This window comes from Paramormyrops kingsleyae, chromosome 3 (assembly GCF_048594095.1).
Source record: "Paramormyrops kingsleyae isolate MSU_618 chromosome 3, PKINGS_0.4, whole genome shotgun sequence".
NCBI lineage: Eukaryota > Metazoa > Chordata > Actinopteri > Osteoglossiformes > Mormyridae > Paramormyrops > Paramormyrops kingsleyae.
The window spans coordinates 41324195-41348382 of record NC_132799.1 but is presented as its reverse complement, the minus strand read 5'-3'; the positions used below and the strand labels follow the sequence as shown (position 1 = coordinate 41348382).

The 24188-nt window shown below is 39.9% G+C and overlaps 1 protein-coding gene across 1 annotated transcript; it reads left to right on the top strand.

Annotated features, from left to right (window-relative positions):
* Positions 1 to 1357: 1357 nt before the first annotated feature.
* copg2 (COPI coat complex subunit gamma 2) lies at positions 1358 to 23129 on the top strand. The gene is made up of 24 exons (XM_023800730.2): positions 1358 to 1501; positions 2197 to 2249; positions 2472 to 2552; positions 7336 to 7407; positions 9957 to 10036; positions 10233 to 10308; positions 10914 to 11006; positions 11087 to 11173; positions 11312 to 11469; positions 11550 to 11683; positions 11764 to 11831; positions 14284 to 14472; positions 14719 to 14814; positions 14889 to 15132; positions 15281 to 15356; positions 16074 to 16177; positions 19400 to 19525; positions 19709 to 19777; positions 20960 to 21099; positions 21350 to 21521; positions 21604 to 21701; positions 22051 to 22189; positions 22315 to 22413; positions 22797 to 23129. Exons 1-24 carry the CDS (start codon positions 1465 to 1467, stop codon positions 22925 to 22927), a joined length of 2622 nt encoding a protein of 873 aa, XP_023656498.1. The 5' UTR covers positions 1358 to 1464; the 3' UTR covers positions 22928 to 23129.
* Positions 23130 to 24188: the final 1059 nt, after the last annotated feature.

The window sequence follows — 24188 nt, the reverse complement described above, 5'->3', positions numbered from 1 at the left end:
AAAATGCAAGGGGTGTGCATTGTCCCCCAGAATCCACTGATCAAGGCACACTTCATGGAACATGGCTGTCCCATTTAGTTTCAGAGCTATTAACCCTTTAGTGTGTTGCCCCATTGCACTTTAAATGGATGCAATACAATAATTAATAACTATTACAGACAAATATAATCTGAAAATCCAAGGGGTGTGCATTGTTCCCTGTAGTCCACTGATCAAAGCACACTTCACTAGATGTGCCTGTCTCGTCTAGTTTTAAAGTTATTAACCCATTCATGTATTGTCCCATTGCACATTATACGGATACATTCGAACATTCAAAAATTAATTAAAAATCGTACGTAAAGCAATCTGGGAAAAAAAGGGGTGTGCAACAGTCGCCATGAGCCCAAAATGCTAAACGACCATGTCATTACAGCTGACAGGACCTATTTTATTAGCTATTAACACGATTTTGCACAAATCACGAAATGGTTTGAAGCGAAAAAATAATCGGTGTGCATCGTTGTCTGTGGACTGGACAACACGATTTTATCACTAAAAACGCCCCACCTTACTTCCGTGAAAAGTTATTAAAGCTAGAAAACTAAATATCGAATATGAGACTAACTTAACCGCGGTCACGTACCCGGCACATTTACGCAGTGCTGCCGGCAAATCAAAATGCGCCTCCTGTCTGCTATAACAGCGTACATTTCACCAGTGGAGCAACCATCCACAAATAAATGTTATATAGGCCTAATAAAAATTATATCACGGAACCCCAATTGTTACGAATTAGCTAAATACTAATACATATCCACTCGTATGTCCATAAAGAGTCAATACTTGCAGGACGTCTGAAAAGATAAGCATTGGAATATAAATAATTACAACGAATTATAAACTCTCCAAACCGTCTTGTATTATTTCAAATAGTGAAATATAAAGGCTCTGTGAAAAGGACTGTGGCCTGTACTACGAAGCGGGGTTACTGGCTTATCGGGGTAACTTGTCGGATTAAGGTACCACCGTTTAAATGGACTTCATATTCGTTCACATAAGTTTTGCGCAGACTACCTTAAATACGACAAGTTACCCCGATAAGCCAGTAACCCCGCTTCGTAGTACAGGCCACTGGTATGAGAACAACATAAACAAAGGAAACTGTACAGAAGTAACTAGGCAACGGAGTGCATAAAATATATTTTCTCGCGCCATGAAAGACTGGAATAATTACAATTTCAGTAAATGTTTAATACTATTTCTTGTAATGTATTTAAACATTTAAGCTTTGTAATATTGCCCAACTCACACTTTTACGTATTCCAAACATTTGACTTCTCTCTGCTTCCTCATTTAGGCCTGCCCCCTGTGAAAGTGACTGACATGGGCCTGACGTATATTCCGTCGACGTGTTATTTCCGGTCGAGAGAGTGACGTGGAAGTGGATTTGTACGTGGACGCAGAGGTAGCGCTTCAGCAACAATGATCAAGAAATTTGATAAAAAGGACGAGGAGTCTGGTAAGATATACTATATTTTAAAGTAAAATACAATCATGATTGTAGAAAGCATACCCATAATAGGACTAAATAAATTGTATATAATCTGTCAGTTGTCCGCTTACTGTAGGCCTCGTTAGCTATAGCTAACCTTAACCTATCGTGTACCGATTTAAGGAATAACTAGTGTTTTTGGTTTATTTTAAAAGATAAATGAATACCATTACTCTGGAGCAACTGATATTGGTATTTAGCGAATTTAGACTAGAAGCAAAGCTCACTGTAATACTAATAATTACTAGTCTAATTTAACTCATGCGTTCTGCATGGAATTGCCAATATGAGTGAATATCTAGTAATGTCTAAAATGTCATGGATTATTTAAAAACATAAATATATGCATGTCAAAGCTAACCTGATTGTCTTCATATGGTTCTAGTCATCGCATGATTTTTTTTTTGCTCTGAAATTCATAGCTGAATATGTCTGTGAGAGTTATCTTTCGATATAGTGCATTTTTAAACTATGTATAGGTAGCGAATGTATTGGGTTAGTTAATTTTGTAGCATTAATATTGTTAAGCTTGAATCATCTTTTGTCAAGGCTTTTGCCCAGAATACGATTTTATCCTTAGTGTTTTTTCCCTCAGGGGAAGCAATTTCATTATTTTGTTTATTTGCACTCTTAAGCTACTTCACAATTTTCTCTTGAAACAGGAAGTGGCTCAAACCCCTTTCAGCACCTGGAGAAAAGTGCGGTATTACAAGAGGTATGTATTCTCATTTTTGTAATAATGGAGAAGTGCATCTTAACAGTGTTCAACTTCATAGTGAATAATTGAAAGGATATAACATCTGGCAGTTTGATTCTTTTGCAGATGAGGCACAGTTGCATGCTCTTGTTGTGCTGGCAGTCTGACATTTCAGGTGCCCCTAATACTCCAGGACTTTCTCAATACGATATTTATAACTTAGTGATTTGTTGTTCTCAGGCTCGCATCTTTAATGAGACCCCAATTAACCCACGACGATGTCTGCACATCCTCACCAAAATCATTTATCTTCTCAACCAGGTGAGGTTTTCCTAAAGCTTCTGCTCCCAGGCATTCCATCGCTTGTTTGTGGGATTGCCAAGCCCATAACAGAATTTATGGAAATTAGAGATGAACTCAATGCATCAGCTAACTAACATTATTGGCCAGTACAGCAACAATTTGGCCATTGACTGATTGTTAAAAGTGAGCTGATATTTGCTGCTGGTAAGCCCCTTTAAAATGGTGGACCATGGTGCTTGAGAATCATACAAGTTGCAAGCCCACATACTAAACAGTTAGAAAAATGTTTTTCCGACTGGAATTTCTTTGATATTTGTGAACGCAATGTTAGAAATGCATTTTCAAACATTTTTCTGTAAAAATTTTATGAGCAGGATCTACTAGTAAAAATTAACACAACAAATTTGATTGCTCATCTCAAGGTCAGAGACTGAAAGTATATGAAGAGTTTCTGAAATGGAAGGGTCATTCCATGTCAAATCATCACAGTTTCGGACCTCATCGTTACAGATTTTAACGAAACTTTGCCTGCTGATTTGGTCACAGGGGTAATTCATGAAAGTGAAATGGATCAATATTGAGGGAGATTTAAGCGAACAAAGTTTTAACTTTTTTTTGGGGGGGGGGGCTATGACTTTGACTGGCTATATTTACCTAAATGTAAGCTGCACAAAAGTGGTCCTAATATTATTTTAAAGCTATTGTCCAGCTCTACTAAAGCTAGATCATAATGTCATGAAAATCAGAAAATTTGATATTTGGTTTTTTAGAAGTTGCTGAGATTTCTACACGTAAAGGTAGCGTCACATGGTTTCATATCACTAATGGGCCTTTTTAATGGCAACCAAACTGACACGTAATAGTATAACAAGCACAGGTGTAAGTAATAACAATAATTTACAAATATGTTACACTAAAATTTAATGAAAGCATCATTGATGTCATTGCAGACACCTGTACTTGCCATACTATTGAAAAGGCCCACATGCCTAGTAAATATGGCTAATAAATGCCCTGCATTCATCAGAGGTGAGTGAGGTGTGCAAATCAGTCCAGTGTAAGTGCACACTTAGGGAATCACTCGACTTTGCAAGCATCAAAGGTTATGTCGTGGCTGCATATGATGATAATTGGTGGCTAGGATGGCAAGTACAGGTGTCTGCAGTGACATTAATGATGCTGATATATGATGTCATAAACAATGTCGATTCTGTCAATTACAACAACAACAACAAATTTATTTTTGTATAGCGCATTATCACAACATTACATTGTCCCAAAGCGCTTTACAGCATCCCCACCCAAAGCCCCCAGTGAGTAAGCCATAGGCGACAGTGGCAAGGAAAAACTCCCTAGAAGGAAGAAACCTTGGGAGGGACCAGACTCAAAGGGGGAGCCCATCCTCCAGGGGCCGGCAGAGAGAGTCAAATACAGTTAAATCTGAAACACAAACGGGGAGCAGGGGGGAGATGACAAGCCGGTGCCACCGCTCCCTCCAATCGCCAGGCAGCCAGAAGGCAGGGAGCGTTTCATACAAGGAAGATGACACAGGCAGAACGGCGAGCTGGATGCACGGACGTCATTGGTAGTGGCGACGTCACATGTTGCAGGGTGTGCTGGACATATTGATAGATTGAGGTCTCCAGGCAGCTCCCTCCAGGAGAAGTAGGGGAAATAAATGCAATTAGTCAAAGTAGGGGAGACTATAGGCAGTGCTATAAGGTAGTTGAGTGCAATATGAAGTGCAATGCTCCGGCAGATATGGCTATGGCAGCATAAGTAGGAGGGAGAGGCAGGTGGGAATGCAGGCATGGGGAGTCCCTGAAATGTCAGCACTCCAATCCCACAAGCAGTTGTGAAGCTAGAGTGACAGCACTGTCAATTCAGTTTATTCAAAGCCAATGGCACCGATCCCCACCCAGCTCTATACCTCACACTATAGGTTTAACTGGGAGTGAGAAGCTAGCTAGAGCTAGAACTAGTGTCCCTATAAGCTAAACTAAATAGGTGTGTTTTTAGTCTAGACTTGAATATTGAGAGTGAGCCTGAAACCCGCACATCTAGTGGAAGACCGTTCCACAGCTGAGGAGCTCTATAGGAGAAAGCTCTGCAGCCTGCCGTAGCTCTTTCTACCCTAGGTACTAACATATATCCCGCACCTTGAGATCGAAGCAAGCGTGGGGGATTGTATGTGGTCAGCAGATCACTAAGGTATTCTGGTGCAAGGCCATTCAGTGCTTTATAGGTTAACAGTAGTATTTTATAGTCAATCCGAGACTTAACTGGTAACCAATGAAGGGAGGATAAGACTGGTGTGATGTGATCAAATTTTTTTAGTGTTTGTGAGAACTCTGGCTGCTGCATTTTGTACCAGCTGAAGTTTATTTAAGGAACCAGATGGGTGACCAGAAAGGAGGGCATTACAGTAGTCTATTCTGGTAGTTACGAAGGCATGTATTAATTTTTCTGCATCACGAAGTGAGAGCATCTTAAGAAGCTTGGCTATGTTTCGTAGATGATAAAACGCAGTTCTAGTAATACTTCTTATGTGAGCATCAAAACATAGATCTGAATCTACTAGAAGACCAAGATTTCTAACCACTGTGTTAGGTTGTGTAGGAAGGCCACTAATGCTGAGGTGGTAAAACTTATTTCTTGCAGCCTTGGGACCAATCACCAGTACTTCTGTTTTTTCTGTGTTTAACATTAAAAATTTTTTTGCCATCCAGCACCGGATATCTAACAGACAATCTTTTAACCGAGATAGGAGTGATGTATCATCAGGGTAAATATATATATATATATATATAACTATGTATCATCTGCATAACAATGAAACCCAACACCATGATTTCTAATAATGTTACCAAGCGGTAGCATGTATAGGGTAAACAGTAGTGGGCCTAGTACTGATCCCTGTGGGACACTGTATGTGACTTTGGTGGCCTTGGATGATTCGTTGTTCACATGTGCATACTGATAGCGATCAGTTAAATATGAGCGGAACCAAGAGAGTGCTGTCCCTGTAATGCCAACCGCACCTTCTAACCGGTCCAAGAGGATATTATGGTCCACAGTATCAAATGCTGCAGTTAAATCTAGTAATACCAACAGCGATATCAAGCCACGGTCAGAAGCCATAAGTAAATCATTCATTACTTTGACTAGAGCAGTTTCTGTGCTATGGTTTGGTCTAAAGCCAGACTGATATAATTCATTAGTATAATTTTTTTGTAGGAAAGGAGACAACTGACGAACTACATCCTTTTCCATGATCTATGAAATGAAAGGAAGATTTGAGATCGGTCTATAGTTTCCTAAAACACTAGGTTCAAGATTTGGTTTCTTTAGAACGGGTCTAATAACAGCCATTTTAAAAGGTTTTGGAACATATCCAAGCTTAACAGATGAGTTTAACACATTTAACAGGGTATTGCTAATCTGTGATGCGATTTCCTTGAAAAATTTTGTAGGAATTGGGTCTATGAGGCTTGTAAGAGGATTTACAGGAGGAAATTAAGCTCAGGAGTTCTGGGTGTTTTATAGGAATGAAAGATTCAAAAGTCTCATTATTGATAGGCATAAGACTAGCAGGAGTCTGGCAGTCATAGGTAGCTAAGGACGTGCACTGGATGGACTGTCTAATCCTAGTTATTTTACCATTAAAGAATGTAATAAAGTCATTACTCTTAAGAGATTGTGGGACTTGCGAGTTTAATGGAGAATTCTGTGTTAACCTAGCCACGGATTCAAATAGGAATTTTGGATTGTTTTTGTTCCCGTCTATTAATCTGGAGAGATACACAGACCTAGCAGTCACTAGTGCTTGTCTGTATTTAGACAGGCTCTCTTTCCATGCAGATTTGAAAACTTCTAGTTTAGTTGAGCGCCATTTGCGCTCTAGCTTGCGTGATGCCTGTTTGAGTTCACGTGTATGATCAGAGTACCAGGGGGCAGGTTTCTTATCTCTATGCTTTATCTTCTTAAGTGGAGCTACTAGATCCAGTGTGCTACGAAGGGATTTATCCATGTTTGCAGTCGCCTGTTCAAGTTCATTTATACACGGTGCTTCAGATGTAAGGCTGAAGGACTGTGGAAGTTGTTTCGTAAATGTTGTTGTAGTTAGTGGGGCAATGGAACGTCTGATTCTGTACTTTGGAGCTGTGGTCAATGGGAGGCTATACTGGATTTCAAACGTTAACAAGTAATGATCTGAGAGCAGAGGACTCTGAGGCATAATAGATACATGTTCCACCAAGATGCCATGACTAATATCAAGGGTATGGTTACAGGCAATTACGTTTGAAGCGTGCGGCTAGGATGGAGATAATTTATGCCATCTACTGTTGTATGTGTGTAATAACATTTAAATTCTAGTCTTTGAATATAAGATGACCCCTGTTTATTAGTTGTGATTTTTCAGGGCCAATATGTTATATAAAAGTATAGTATTCTAAGATTTCATTATAATTCGTTGTATTGCCAGAGTTGGTATTTTCGTGCCAAAAAATACTTACTCCGATTTTTTTCTCCATATTTTTGCAATGTTATTTATTTATTTATTTATTAATTTGTTTGGGTGGAGAGTCCCTTTAAACTTATTTAAGCAGAACCTCCCCCAACAATCTGTATCAATTTCAAAAAAACCATTGGCCAAAAATTTCCTTAACAGTGCATCACTAATGTAAATGCTAAAGACTTGAGAAATTTAATTGTGACTGAATGAGCAGCAATATTTATAATTTTGAGAACATGGAATTTTTAAATTAGAATTCTTTCCATTCATTGATGTCTCTCTCAGGGTGAGCATTTTGGGACCACAGAGGCTACTGAAGCCTTCTTCGCGATGACCCGGCTTTTCCAATCCAATGACGTAAGCACTTTTGTTTTCTGCATCATTGTCATTCTTTGTGTCACTCTATATTGTATGAAATTATTACTGACAGTTAATTGTGATGTAGAGATTAAAGCTGCATAGTTCATAATTAAAGGGGTATGTCTGCATAACACCATAATGCCTTTTTCTCCCATTGTTATCACTAACTGCCGTTGAAGTACATCTGTAATCTAAAGACAGACGAGTGTGCTTGGTCTTAGGAGAGATGCATTGCAAGCAGGGTCTCATGGTCTGGACCTTTGCAGTTACAGGACTACTCAAACTCTTTATCAAAAGTAAATACCTCTATTGCGAGCCACAGCTGCTCCTTGTTGACTAGTTATTGTTTTTTGTAGTCCTACACATGAATACAATGTGAGGGTGTGCTGGTTACAGTTTACAAGTTAATGGTATATTCACTGGCTTAACCACTCAATGTGAAGAATACTTTTTCCATATCATTAAGTTAGTTGTTTATTAAAATTCAGTTGTCTCTGAGGGTGATTATTTTGTCTGATTTTATTATAAGTTTCGGGGTGCAAATTCCTTTTCCTCTCTACCTCCCTCACCCTTTAAGCACAGGAGATGCTTGACTAGGATTGAATGATACTCGGTTGTCAAACTCAGTGGTATGTCTTTTTATAATCTCACGATAGGCAATACAGTGGTACCTCGGTTCTCGAACTCACTAGAACTAGTATTTCTTGAAAGTCAAACAAACCAGTTTGACCTAGAACTTGATCTGAATATCAGAAGTCGAACTGTGAATGCTGACCTATTATTAATTGTACGCGCCAGGAAATTAGTCATACTACAATGCAATTCTTACTTGAATGCCTTCTTCACAGACTGGACGATTAACCAAATAAAGCAGCGCAACATTACAGTAACTAACAATAAATAAACCACTAACTTACGTGTACTATTAGAGCATTTATGTCATTTGTTTAAACTTTATTTTACCAGGTAAATTAACTGAAAACCAGTTCTCGCTGCTTTACGTGATATTCGGGAGAAATAGCAGATTACGCATCGGAACTGCCTGGGATACAAACGTCATGCGTGTAACTAAACTCTTCAGCCAATAAGGGCAAAGGTGTGTCGTCACGGAGGCGGTTCCAGCCGGGTGAGAGGTCGCAATGCATCTGACCATAATGCATTGCGTCAGGATCAGGATGTGTTGCTTTAAGCCAGCGCTGTAAGCAAGTCAAACGCACCCAATGACCGGACTAGGGAAACAAACTGTAACGCGGACTTAATACAGAGGACTAATGACAACAACCAGAAACAGCTGGTAACATGGGGATCCCACACGAGGTTAAGGAGGGGGCATGGCACACGGAAGGAGCGGACGATCAGGGCAGGGCAGGGGTAATGTTGGGGTAAGATTTTTATCGTTTTGGAAGTCATTAAGAAAAAAATGCTCTTCTTGTTTTATCCTGTTCATTTTGTGTTTAAATGCTTTAAAACAAAAAAAAAACATATTTTGGTGTAATTTTGGGGGGCCGGGAACCAATTAATTGGTTTTCCATTATTTCTTATGGGAAAAATTTGATCAGAACTCAAACTTTTTAGGATTTGGTCCGGAGTCCGGAACGGATTAAATTCGAGAAACGGGGTACCACTGTATTATCATTTACATTAGTAAGAGAAAAAAAAGCATCACTTAAAATTCATTATTTGGCCACAAGGTGGCTTTTAGCTCCTGTCACTTCTAGCTGCAAGTGAAACTACAATTAGCAAGAGCTGTTAACAAGCAACTAAACCAATGCCATGTATCTTTTTTTGGTGTTGTTAATAATAATAATAATAGAGGTTTAGTAATTAAGTGTGGTTATTCAGTTAAAAACGTGAAAATACTGAGGACTTAACAAAAAGCAGTCTCCTTTCGTTATGGCTGCTTCCAGTTCTGTACACATTTTATTGTAGTAAATTGATATGGCAGTTTTCGCAAAGTACTTGTGGTTTGGGACCTCATACTGACAGTCAAACGTGTCGAGCATGTCTTTGAATCGATTGTACAAGTTTAAACACACCATTTTCTTTGATGCTTATCTTGTGATTGCATTTGTGTGGCCCTACATGAGCGATCCACGTCCGATACTTACTTATTTAGTTTTTGGCAGTCTCTAAAAAGATCTTCTCCTTTTTCGTGTTCAATCTATTAGTACGATCAATCGCACAACAGCTTTTTCCCATTTTTGATGTGTCTCAAAAATGCTTAAACAAGGTGGAACAGTACGTTAAGTGTTTCTAGTGGCCTAATTAAAGATTTTTTGGCATACATTTTTTCATCTGTTTACTAGTTTAAAAATATTAATGTATAATATACATTTATACTTTATATATTTATTATATTAAATTGAAAAGAGCTCTTGAATCGTAATCTGGCACTTGTGTATCGGGATTGGATCGGAACTGAGAAAATGTGGATTGGCCCATCCCTAACTGATACTTCTGCTTTTTATCTTGGAATATGCTGTTTTGTTCTGGGGTAAGTTTTCCAGTACATGTCAAGGTTTTTAAATTTGTATCTGTCGCTGCAGCAAACACTGCGTCGGATGTGCTACCTGACCATAAAGGAGATGGCCAACATTTCTGAGGATGTTATCATTGTCACTAGCAGGTACTGATTAGTCTCTTATGATTCCACCATTGCATCTCGTGGGGTTTGAACTTGTGATCAGAATGTTCCAGGTTGAAAACCAAGAGATTTTCTTATGTGTTGGATGTCATCTCTCAAAAAGTCAAGTCAAGTATTTCCTCTTTAACTAATAAATAATTGTGATAGGCTCTCATAACCGCCTTCTGTTCCTTATCAGTCTGACCAAGGACATGACTGGAAAGGAGGACGTGTACAGAGGTCCGGCCATCAGGGCTCTCTGCCGGATCACAGATGTGAGATGTTCCCCTCTCTTATAAAGTTATTTCTTGTTGTTGTTCTGTTAATATGGCTGCCATATATTTGCTGTTTACACTATTGACTTGACTTAGGATATCTGTTGCTTAGTCTAACTTTATTAAATTGATAAAATAACTTTTTTTTATCATTTCTTGTTCTACTTAATTAGGGCTTAATTGCAAAAAGAATATGATTTTTCGGTTCTGCAGGTTGTGGGTTTTGTATTACAATATCTTGAACAGGTACAGAAAAATCTTTTTCCCCTTTAGTTCACCTATTTTGGGAAGAGTTTTTGGAGCACGTAGAATCGAATAGTGATACTAGAGTAGTGATACAAACAGATGCATATACAGGTGAGAGCAAGCTTGGGGGTCGCAGTATAGGATTAGTCAGTGTGCAGCACTCTTGGAGTTGGAGGTTAAGGACCTCGTTCAAGGAATCATGGACATGTGACTATTCTGTTGTGGCTTGGGTTCAAACCTTTGTCCTTCTTATTTCAGGCATGAAGGCCCAGCCTGCTGAGCTGCACAGCCCACACGTATGGTTTGCATAGATGCAGTTACTGAGTGATTCTAATTTAATTGTGTGGTTTCTTCTGTAGACCACCATGCTGCAAGCTATAGAGAGGTACATGAAGCAGGCTATTGTGGACAAGGTCCCTAGTGTCTCCAGTTCAGCTCTGGTCTCCTCATTGGTGAGTCGGAGTTGTTTACGTTGACCATAGGTAGGTTGTTTGTGTGTGTGTATTCTAAGCTACCCTCTGTGTGTGTACAGCACATGGTGCGGATGAGTTATGATGTGGTCAAGCGCTGGGTGAATGAAGCACAGGAAGCTGCCTCCAGTGACAACATCATGGTTCAGGTGGGCAGAACTTCCCTTCATACCTTTTTCTAGACTGCTTTTATTATTGGTGCCCATAACTTTAGTACAGTCTACAGAAGAAAAAATGGATTTGTGTGATGCTCTTCAGTTCTCTAGCAATATCCCTCTGACCTCTAGTACCATGCCCTGGGCTTGCTGTACCACCTGCGGAAGAACGACCGCCTGGCTGTCTCCAAGATGCTTAATAAATTCACCAAGTCTGGCCTTAAGTCTCCATTTGCCTATTGCATGCTCATCCGCATTGCCAGCCGGCTGCTGGAGGAAACTGAGGGAGGGTAGGTGTCAGTCTGTGTCTTTGTACGCGTATGCACGCACTCCTCGGCTGAGCTCATCAGAACAACTCCTCTGTCATTAGGCATGACAGCCCCCTGTTCGACTTTATTGAGAGCTGTCTGAGGAACAAGCATGAGATGGTGGTCTATGAGGCTGCCTCCGCAATTGTGCACATGCCCAACTGCACAGCTCGTGAGCTGGCCCCGGCTGTGTCAGGTGAGTGAGTTAGAGAACCACCTCTGTGTGTTTATGCATGTGTGCCTTTATATCGTGTAACTCTTTATGTTCCTCACCAGTTCTCCAGCTCTTCTGCAGCTCCCCCAAAGCAGCTCTGAGATATGCTGCTGTCAGGACCCTAAACAAGGTCAGTTACATGACAGGAAGTTGGGTTAATGTTTGATTTGATGCTGATCTTTGTGAATCGATTCTACAATGTAAACCTAAAATTGAGTGGTTAGTCGTAGTGTGGCGACTTCTTTTTACGTTACCATACAGGGTTCATACGGTCATGAAAATCCAGGAAAAATCATGAAAATAAGAAATCATGGTTTCCAGACCTGGAAAAGTTATGGATGACCATGTAATGATTAATCACAAATCGGTTAAAAATCAATGTAAATGTATGAAATGTGGAAAATGAATCCCTACTTTAGGAGTACTTCAAGGTACTTTATTTAACCGAAAAACTGGTGTAATATTTCATTTAATTTCACAACATCAGCTCGATGTCAGATGTCACTGCGTATTCATGTTCACGTCGTACGTTTGTTTTTGGTTTTCACCGAACGCGAGATGGCGAGCGAATTTGAAACTGAGGACACACCCCCCGATCGTAAATCAGCAGTGTGGTGCATTTTAGCTTTCCGGTAATCACAAACAAAAACAGCTAGAAGAGCACAGACAAGACAAAACTGTGTGCAAACATTGTAAAAGACTGATAACATACACAAATAGCACAACGAACATGCTTTAGCATGTCCACTGGCACCACAGTGAGCTCAATTCACCACCGCCAGAGCAAAGATTATTAAAAGGGCAAACCACGCTAAAAAGCTGCACATGCAAGCCTTAGTTTATTTGGTAATGCTTTATATTAAGTGCACCTTCATCATGCATTCCTTATGCAATTATAGAACATTCAGTGCACCTTCATAATGCATTCATAGAACATTCATAAGCAGCATGCAAGTAGACTTTAACATCCTAACTTCCCTTAACAGCTTTAATGTACATTAATAACATTATACAATTATAATGTTTATTAATATACATTAATAACACACATTACATGATTATCCAATTATGATGTTTGTTATTAATGTATATTACAGCTGTTAAGGGGTATTAGAATGTAAAGTTTTACATATATCATGATGTTTATGAATGATTTCTGAATACTTAATGCAGCGGTGGCCAATCATATCCGCAAAGGGCCAGTGTGTGTGCAGGTTTTTGGGATAACCTTTAGGCCAGTTGTTCAAACCCAGGTGTGAGGACTCTTCAGCCAATCGGTCCTCTAATTAGTAATCTAATTAGGGAGCTGCAGCAAAAATCCACATACACAGCGGCCCATTGAATCGTAATCTGGCACATTATGAAGGTGTACTGAATGTTTTATGGATGCAATATAAAAGCATTATGAAGGTGCAGTTAATGTAAAGTGTTACCATTTATTTATTTAAAGATTTTTATTATTTTTTTTACTCATTTTGATATGGGATTTTTTTTAAACAGTATTTTATTCAATTTCAGTTGCACTGTTAAGAAGAAGACATGTTTTGCACAGTTTAGAAAGATAAAGGAATATTTTTGAATAAATTTGTCTGCAGCTGTTAAAATCGTGAGAAAATCGTATCGAATAGTGAGTTGAGTGTATTGTTACATCCCTAGTTATGGAAATAAAAAAAATATAAAGTTTTGCAAAAGTCATGGGATTTTTGAAAACTACGTTTTTTTATCCACATTCGCGATATAACCCCTTCTTTCTCAAGCAGTATCCTCATTATAGTTTCCATGTCAGTGCTGGTCGTGAGGAGTATCATTTTCACAAAAGATACAAAGTCATTTCTATCTTCTAATTCCTGACAGGTGCTAACAGTTGCACTCATACACATACCCAAGGATCTTCCTTTCTGCATGTTGACATGCAAAGTACACCATGGAATTATTAATTTATGGCATGATTTTATTATTTTAGAAAGTCTGATTTCAACTTTACACATTCTACAATATGTCGGGTTATCATTGTTTTGTTCTTGTGTGACACGTATATTCTGCTTATGTCACATTAGGGTAATTATAATGGCCCACCCAAGTAATTTTGTCTTTTAGCACTAACTTTTACATCTCAATAATTAGTGTTTTTTTTATTATTGCAAATGTAAGAAATAGAGAATAATTTATCTGGTGATAGCTAGAAAAGTCTAGTGTGGTTAATAATGCTCAGCTCATCATTATTAGGCCAGATATAAATTAAATTATGCAGATTTTTTTGATAGTGTGTGTCTATACAAGAGAGAAAAGCAACATACATATCCGTAAAATTATAGGCAATGGAAGATACATCCATATCTAAAGGATGAATGCAAGATCATAACAGGTGGTTCCTCCATACAAGGTACATGTTTGTGATGGTGTCATGCAATGATGATCACATAACTTAGACACTTTTCCTGAATGGATTGAACAAAAAAATCTTTCTTTGAATCGATTCCTGGAAATTTATCTTGAAGTCCTGGAGAAGTCATGAAAAAGTCATCGAAATTTGTTGATCGAAAAGTGTATGAACCCGGATCATACCTTGCGGATCTCACCAGGTGGCAATGAAGCACCCTTCTGCAGTGACTGCTTGTAACCTGGACCTGGAGAACCTAATCACCGATTCAAACCGCAGCATTGCCACACTGGCTATTACCACGCTGTTGAAGACGGGCAGTGAGAGCAGCGTTGACCGCCTCATGAAACAGATCTCCTCCTTTGTATCCGAGATCTCCGACGAGTTTAAGGTGACTTCTGTTTCTTGACCTCCCCCAGCTACCTCTTTTATTTCAAAAGAATGTGACCCTAAAGCACCTCTGTGGTATTCAAAGTGGATCAATATTGAAAATGCATCTTTCAGTGTAATTTACCAGGAGACATTTTCTGCTTCAATCAGATAAAGCATTAAGGCTCCTTTTTGGATTTTTGTTGTGTCTTGGAATTCAGTAACTGTTTGTGGGCACTAATGTGTTTGCTTTGCATTCACTTTGCAGGTGGTTGTGGTGCAGGCTATCAGCGCACTTTGTCAGAAATACCCCAGGAAGCACAGTGTCATGATGAACTTCCTGTCCAACATGCTGAGAGACGATGTGAGTTTATGTCTAAACAACTGGATGCATCCGATTTGAGCAGCAGCCTTGTATTAAGAATTTGTGTATGACAGGGTGGGTTCGAGTACAAACGGGCCATCGTGGACTGCATCATCAGCATCATCGAGGAAAACCCTGAGAGCAAAGAGACTGGGCTGGCGCATCTCTGCGAGTTCATTGAGGATTGTGAACACACTGTGCTGGCCACCAAGATCCTGCACCTTCTAGGTCGGGAGGGGCCCCGCACACCTTCACCCTCCAAGTACATCCGCTTCATCTTCAACCGTGTCGTGTTGGAGAGTGAGGCCGTACGTGCCGGTGAGTAGGGCTACTCCTCGTGTGGCACCTTGTGTCCAAAAAACCCAGGTCATACTGCTGATGCCATCTTGCCATTGTGTTGTGTTGCTATTCTCTGTGCCTAGATATTTGGGAAATGTGGCTAACATCACTCCATTTCCTCTCCCAGCTGCGGTCAGTGCTCTGGCAAAGTTTGGAGCCCAGAACGATGACCTACTTCCAAGCGTGTTGGTGCTCATGCAGAGGTAGATTTGATTTCTGCAGGGGCTCTCTTGTAATCCGTTTACCACAGGAACTTGCATGGAAATCATTCAGTGAAATGAACTGAAAGGGGCCCTATTATGCTTTTCTGTTTTTTTTGTATAGCTGTTTCTGCATATTAATGGTCTGCAAAGTCTTAAAGCCAAAGGGAGTAACTCTTACCACAGAAAACCACTCTTCTCTATTCTGATTGAAATACCTCCCTGTCAACAGCCTTTTCTTCCATGACGTGGTGAGGTCGCCTCGTAACAAAATCCTTATTGGCCACCTACCTGCAATGATTTGCCTACAGTCAACAAGATGGGCGGAAAGCTGACCAGTTGGGCAAGCTGACCAATCAGATCACACTGGGCTCATGGGGGATGGGGCTTAAAGCTCCAACATAGCATTTCAGACAGAGGGAGGGTAGCGCTGTATGTGTTTTTGGAACATTGAAGCATGTAAATATATTTCAGAGGACTCCAAAAATAAAATGAACAGTGAAAATTAGCATAATAGGGCCCCTTTAAATGCTGAGGTAGAGCAGTCAGGGGAACACATGGGTTTGTGCTTGACACCAATCCAGGATATTACCTCCTTATTAGTCACATTTGTGTTAGTGTTGTGTTGTTATTTTTGCTAAAGTGAAATGAAGAACTTTGAATCTTTACTCACTTCTGTACATTTTGTAATTAGCATATTCAAAGTATTGATTTTCACAGGTGTATGATGGACAGTGATGATGAGGTGCGTGACAGGGCCACCTTCTACATGAATGTCTTGCAGCAAAAGCAGAAAGCACTAAATGCTGCCTATATCTTCAATGGTAAGGCCATCAAAAAATACTCTAGATTAGTGTTTCCCAACCTAGTCCTTGGGTAACCCTGGACAGTCCACGTTTTTGCTCCCTCCCAGCCAATCAGGAACAGGTATGCTGGGAGCTGAGAGGAAGCAAAAACATGGACTGTCCGGGGTTCCCCGAGGACTGGGTTGGGAAACACTGCTCTAGATAAGTGGGGGGCGATATGGCAATAGTGTCATATCACTATATTTTTGTTTAGAATCATGATCCATGGTATAGATCATGATTTTTATTTGTTTACAAACAAACCAAATCTGAGTATGTGTATTATTTAACAACTTATCTGACCACTTAACCAGCAATACTTTCCTTTACAAGAAACACTTTGTAGTAGGGTGGACGGTACACCGGTGTCAGTTATAAAAAGCATTTTATTTTCTTCAAAGCTTCAGTGGTAATCTGAATAATCCTCCTTATATAGTACAGTGGTACCTCAGTTCTCGAACTCATTAGAACTCAAATTTCTTAAAAGTTGAACCAACCAGTTTGAAAAAAAAAATACCTAGAGCTTGATCTGAATCTCAGAATTCAAACCATGAATGCCGACCTAAGAACTTGTACGCGCGGGGAAATGAGTTACGTGGTACGTCTCTCAGCCGAAACAAACAGTAACGCTTCAGTCTCAGCCTGACATTCGCTGTGATAGCTCGTGCTTGTTTACACTAACCGAATACATATATTTAGACAGTAAAAATACATGATACAAGGCAATGATACACTAACAGTAATTATTATATAATAAAATACATTTAAAAATAAAGATTTCTTATGCATTATTTTAATATTAATAATAAACCATTAATATGTTTAATTATAATAATATTGTTGTGCCGAGCGGGGATGGAACGGAGACAAAGGCGCAGACGTCAGGGTATCGGAGAATACGGGGTTTAATTACAGGCAAAATGCAGACGGACAATACAATGACCAGACTGCGGAAACGAACTGAAACGCGGACGAAATACAGAGGACTAATGACAACAACCAGAAACAGCTGATCACACGGGGATCCACACGGGGTTAACGAGGGGGCGTGGCACACAGGAGGAGCGGACAATCGGGGCAGGACACATTGTTTGGATACATTTATTTTCTTACTTTACAAATTACTGTTTTGATAAATGTGCTTAGATGTGTTTAGTACAGTATATGCCAGGGGTATTCAACTAAAATTCCAGTTAGAGAAAACTTCTTGAAGCAAAGGTCCAAAAGATCATAATGTCTAACTATTTAGTGTGATCTACATTTAAGTAGCCTATTAATTGTACCAACATTGCATGTAATCAGTACCTGACTGTCAAATCAAATTAATTCAGTACAATTCAAAAATGTTTTGACAATATTTATTGTCACGTGACAAAGAACTTTGGCCAGCTGGCTGGAGTGAGATTTTCAATTCGAGATGTCTGCACACACATGTAACAGTTCTTACCTTATAAATAGTCTGCTTTTGTATTTAACTGTGTAAATACACTTTTAACGTAGCTAATTTTAGGTTTTATAATGAAATAATATAGATTTGCCATAAGATTTCCAGCATGAGTCTGAAAGCGTGAGTGTCATGCCAGATGCTTGAGATTTGGCAGCCATGAAAATGTAAATTTTAATTTATATAACAGATAACATTACTTTATACATATGTTAAAAAGCAGAAACTTCAACGAACATGAAATCAACAATAAACTATGTCTATTTATCCAATATGTTATATAATACATAATGTATTTGAAAACTGTTCAGCTTTATGATTTCAGGACAGACCAGTCACTCTGTTAGGAACATTACGGCTTTTTGGTTGTGGTTTTAGCTTAGATGCTGCTACTAACACTAACGACACATTAGTGCAGACAAAGGGCTGCATACGCCGAACTACGTCTTGCTTGGCGGTCAAAGGCGTTTGACGTTCATTGGCATGGGAAATGGCGGCTCTACTGCTAAACCACTACCGAAATGACTACAAACGCTGCGGCGGTTAAAATAGAAGCGTCCCGTCAGGTTTTAAATAATAACTTAATGTTTTGGCTATCGGTCTGGTCCGTATGGGACAGCTTCTGGGTCCGGACCCGGCCCGCGGTCCGCCTGTTAGTGACCTCTGGTATATGCTCTTCTTGTTTTATCCGGTTAATTTTGTGTTTAAATGCTAAAAAAAAAAACATATTTATGTGTAATTTTTTGGGGCCGGGAACCAATTAATTGGTTTTCCATTATTTCTTATGGGGAAAATTCGATCAAAACTTGAACTTGAACTTTTTAGGATTCGATCCGGAGTTCTGAATGGATTAAATTCGAGTTCTGAGGTACCACTGTATATGTAAAAAGTAATTGTAACAACTGTAAAAAGTAATGTAATTTTTTAATGCAAATCAACTCTGGTGAAACAAAAAAACACGCGTTTTCAGAGTTGCCAACTCTCATGCATCTGGCATGACACGCTATCAGACCCGCGCTCACACAAGAAATTTTATGGCAAACACATTATTCCATTATAAACCTAGAATTAGTGACAGCATTGGAGTAACTTGAAAACCCTACAGATTCCAAGGTAATAAACTGTAACATACATGTAAATGTGTGTTCATGCCATGGCAGCTGACCAAAGTTAACAACCCAGTTCATATATTATGATTTTTTTAAATTATTTACAGGGAAAATACATGTCCAAAACTTGCAAAAAAGTAATACTGTGATATATTACCGTCACTGTAATACTGTGATAGGATCTAAAATTATCACCCACCCCTACTTTGTAGTAATAATAAACTTAAGGTATGTAAAACAATGTACATATAAAAGAATGACTCATTATACCAAAAGTGCTTTTTAATTTATTTAATATTAAAGTTTCAAAAGTATAAGTACAGATGAGCATCATTTCGGTCAATAACTACATTTCTGAACTCTTTACAACAAATACAAACAATAGATAAATCTGATTGTGCTGCTATCTGTTGCAAATTACAATCAGAACATTTACGATAGGGACAGTAAATTAACCTTTATATTTAAAATGTTTAGTTGTGAGGGCAGCAACTGGGCCTTGTTGAGAATCCTTGCTGCAGATGCTACTCTTTATGACAATTTGAGTGTGGTTTTTCGTTTCTTTTTCCCTTTTCCTGATGATTGTGGGTTATTTTATCACCTTAGGTCTCAATATCTGTGTGATGGTGGGGTATTTTATGGCCTTAGGTCTCTCGGTGTCTGTACCTGGTCTTGAGAAGTCCCTTCACCAGTATACACTGGAACCATCCGAAAAGCCATTTGACATGAAAACTGTTCCTCTGGCTACCACAACAGTCTCAGAACAGAAGACCGGTATAGTCAGCCTACTCATTTACCTTTACTTAAATGTTTTACTGTTTTGTTAAAAGTGTTTTACTCATAACTAGTATGGTGTGGTTTTCAGATTTTTATGTACTTTCCCTAAAACAAGTGCATTACACTTGGCCTTGCTGTACCTAGTCTGACTTGGCATGAGGATATGTTCTCCTCTTTTAGAGTTGGCTCCCGTGGCCTCCAGCAAGCTGCCTGAGAAGCTGGCTCCTTCCCGTCAGGATATCTACCAAGGTATGATCACCTCGACTTGGCTTTTTTATTAAGCTCCCTTCCAAAATAGATACCTTGAAATGCTCTACATTTACATTTGTGAACACACAGTACACTGCAAACATTTAAAAACCACCAGACATTGGAGGAGTGTATCAGAAACCTGTTAGTGGAAGTGTAATAACACCAGTGCCATCTGATGCCCACCCTTCATGAGCATGCTAACCATAAAAGTTCAAATGTCTAAATTTCAACGGGGAAGTAGGTTCTGTTGTTCTGATCCTGGTATGATCTCTGGAGATATCAGTAAGACCTGTTAGCTATGGCTTTCTGTCACAAGGTGGGAAGGAACATGTCAAGTGTCACCAAGAGCATTATGTAGTGTGCACTACTAAGCTAAAGTAATGACTTTAGTTATGATTTAAAGACTGGGTCCCTCAGGGACGTCCTTTATATCTGTAGATGAGCTGGTTTCACAGTTTTGGGGCTGTGTAGCAAGAGGCTTTCTTAGTCACTGAACTATAGTTGCATTTATTTTTGCATGATGTGGGACTTGAATGCTAGATTTTGAATCACATAAAATAATATGTGTTTTTATCACGTCATGGCGTATCCAAGAAGCGTACCGGGACCTCATCATGCACAGACTGCCCTCAGTGGCACTTTTGGAAAGGCATTCACTTACCTTAATTTAGGCTCCAAGCAACAGCCGATCTCAGGAAGTTCCTGTGTTGCTTGGGTATTGTGACTCTGTTTGTGCCAAGAATTCTGGAAGATTTTCAACAAATCAGTGTTGAATACATTCAGTGTTACTACGAGTAAGTAAGAGTGTTCCCAGGGATCAATGGGACTTTTCCCTTGTACTTGTTCTTGGCTAAGGTCATATCCATACATGAACAGTAACAGCTTAAGAGAAGAACGTGCATGCAGCTAATCCAAACAGGCATGCAACTAATTCACCAGTAGTGCTATGATTAATCACCCAATTTGTTCAGATGTTCTTTCATGTCCTAGAAGGTCAGTTTCTAGTGCCATAATAGGCCCCTTTTCAAAGCCTATAGTTAATGAGATATGGGCATCTTGACCTCCCTTTAATTTCTGGGCTAGCAGCAGAGAACGCTCCATCCAGTTGCATATTCCAACACAGCATGCAGGGTTATCAATTGTCACTGTTCTCACAATGTTTCCTACTGCCCTTTGCAGAACAGCTGGCTGCTATTCCAGAGTTTCAGGGCCTTGGCCCTCTCTTCAAGTCCTCAGAGCCTGTGCAGCTCACAGAGGCAGAGACAGAGTATGTGGTACGATGCATAAAACATACCTTTGCCAGTCACATGGTCTTCCAGGTAAGCCTCTTGCACTCTTTATATTCTTTATGCTTCCATATCTAGTACATTAATCAGGTGGCTTGTATCAAGACAGAGTGCAAAAAGTTGTGAGTTTCAAAGCTTAAGATGCAAAGAAGAAATAAATATTGAGTTGACAGGATACTGTTGACAATGTCTTAACTTGGCTTTCAGCTGTACTTCGCTGTGTTGGTGTAATCCGTCTTCCAGTGCTCAAGCTTTTCACATTTTTTTACTGACTGTCTTTTAGTTTGACTGCACAAACACGTTAAACGACCAGCTCCTGCAGAAGGTGGTGGTACAGATGGAGCCATCCGAGGCATATGAAATTGTACAGTATGTTCCGGCAGCCAGCCTGCCTTACAGTCAGCCAGGCTCCTGCTACAGCCTTGTCCGCCTGCCAGAGGATGACCCCACAGCAGGTAGGTCCCACATACAGCTCCAGGACTTGACTTGTCTCCTGTTCCAGGTTATCTGCTGTTGACTTTCCGCTCTGTTTTCCAGTTTCCTGCACCTTTAGCTGTACTATGAAATACTTGGTGCGGGACTGTGATCCCAACACAGGCGAGCCAGATGATGACGGCTATGATGACGAATATGTGGTATGATGTTTGTTTTGTCCACGATGTTCATGAATATATGTCATTTATGCCCAGTGCTATTCCCTGGTTATATCTTAGCTTCTTTATGTAACACTCAGCTTCTGTAATATTTAACAAAGGCAGTGGATTGGATTCTGCACATTCATACTTTCAGATTTGTGATTTCCAGCATGGAGGAACCCTATTAATTTCACAGTATCACAGTCGTAATGTAGTAGTGTACACTTTCCATAGTGCACTAGCTTGCAAATGTAAATATGCATAAACATAAATACTGTAATATTTACCTATGTGAATATCTTATATGATAGAGGTTCCTTTATACTGACCCCCTCCCCCTGGTTGGCAGCTGGAAGATCTGGAGGTAACAGTAGCAGACCACATACAGAAAGTTCTCAAGCCCAATTTTGCTGCAGCATGGGAGGAGGTGGGCGACGAATTTGAGAAGGAGGAGACTTTCGCACTTGCTTCTGTCAGAACACTTGAAGGTAATACTGTGAATTCATTTAAAAAAAACTGTCTGATGGGAATAGTAATAGCACCAGATTGGCTATACACTCATTCAGTTGCTTAACCTGTTGAGGTCTCTGACTACTTCTTTGCAAACCCACAGAGGCTGTCAACAACATTGTCAGCTTCCTTGGCATGCAGCCTTGTGAGCGGTCTGACAAGGTCCCCGAGAATAAGAATTCCCACATCCTGTTCCTTGCAGGTAAGGCACTTAGGCTTTTTGTTTGGGCATCATGCAATATTGTCATTTGTGTCATGCCTTGACCTTGAAATGGGTAAGAGCAATAGGAAACACTTTGAATGGACACTTTCATGTTAGCCCATGTTAATGTTCAATTCATGTCTGGTTTGAGTCCTGAACTTGTGTATACATGTGTGTTTCCCCGCATGTGGTGGTTTTTGATAAACTCCTTGTTAAGAAAGTTGGTAGATCACTATCCGCCCTGCCCCCCCATACCTTAGAATGTAGATGTAGTTTCTAGATCATTATAACATGTCATTATGATGCTGGCATTGCACTTGAACCTGCTGTATCCTTAGTGCAGGAGCCTCTGACTGAACTGTGATGTCATTGTGTCACTGCAGGTGTGTTTCGAGGGGGTCATGATGTGTTGGTGCGCTCACGCCTGGCTCTGGCAGATGGGGTCACCATGCAGGTGACTGTGCGGAGTGGGGAGGAGACAGCGGTCGATGTCATTCTGGCGTCAGTTGGCTAGCCTACTCGGCTAGCCAAAAGCCTGCGACCTGCAGGCTTGTGTAAGGAAATTTAAAATATGTGTAATCTGTTTCCTACCTTTGGCCTACATGTTAAATCAGTAAAGGCTGTGCAGCTTAGTTGACAAATAGCTTCCATGTATTCAGTTTCCTAACAAATTTGCTTTTTTCTTATTGTTTAATTAAAATGGTGCATCATGGGGACCTATGTGTATTTTCTTCTATTTTATACCCATTCCTAGACATTTCTCAGTTGGTGGGATTTCCTTGCAGCTAGGTTTTTTTTTTTTTTCTTGTCCTTTACCTATATTTCATTTGTTAACCCTCTGGGAACTTGGGGTAGGGAACACACTGACTGGGGCATGATCACACATTTTTTTCAATATTATAGACTTAATTCATGGCAAACAAATTTTCTTATGTATTTGTTTTGGCATTACACTCATCTTAATTTTAATAAATCTGACATATTTACAATATATACACTCACCAAAAGGATTATTAGGAACACCATACTAATACGGTGTTTGACCCCCTTTCACCTTCAGAACCGCCTTAATTCTACGTGGCATTGATTCAACAAGGTGCTGAAAGCATTCTTTAGAAATGTTGACCCCTATTGATAGGATAGCATCTTGCAGTTGATGGAGATTTGTGGGATGCACATCCAGGGCACGAAGCTCCCGTTCCACCACATCCCAAAGATGCTCTATTGGGTTGAGATCTGGTGACTGTGGGGGCCATTTTAGTACAGTGAACTCATTGTCATGTTCAAGAAACCAATTTGAAATGATTCGAGCTTTGTGACATGGTGCATTATCCTGCTGGAAGTAGCCATCAGAGGATGGGTACATGGTGGTCATAAAGGGATGGACATGGTCAGAAACAATGCTCAGGTAGGCCGTGGCATTTAAACGATGCCCAATTGGCACTAAGGGGCCTAAAGTGTGCCAAGAAAACATCCCCCACACCATTACACCACCACCACCACCAGCCTGCACAGTGGTAACAAGGCATGATGGATCCATGTTCTCATTCTGTTTACGCCAAATTCTGATACCATTTGAATGTCTCAACAGAAATCGAGACTCATCAGACCAGGCAACATTTTTCCAGTCTTCAACTGTCCAATTTTGGTGAGCTCGTGCAAATTGTAGCCTCTTTTTCCTATTTGTAGTGGAGATGAGTGGTACCCGGTGGGGTCTTCTGCTGTTGTAGCCCATCCGCCTCAAGGTTGTGCGTGTTGTGGCTTCACAAATGCTT

What these genes read in the sequence shown, in the direction of transcription:
- copg2 (XM_023800730.2), top strand. Translation starts at nt 1,465, where the DNA reads ATGATCAAGAAATTTGATAAAAAGGACGAGGAGTCTG. An exon ending in CAGCTCTGGTCTCCTCATTG is followed by an intron (nt 11,007 to 11,086) that starts GTGAGTCGGAGT and finishes GTGTGTGTACAG; the next exon opens with CACATGGTGCGGATGAGTTA. An exon ending in GCTATGATGACGAATATGTG is followed by an intron (nt 21,702 to 22,050) that starts GTATGATGTTTG and finishes CCTGGTTGGCAG; the next exon opens with CTGGAAGATCTGGAGGTAAC.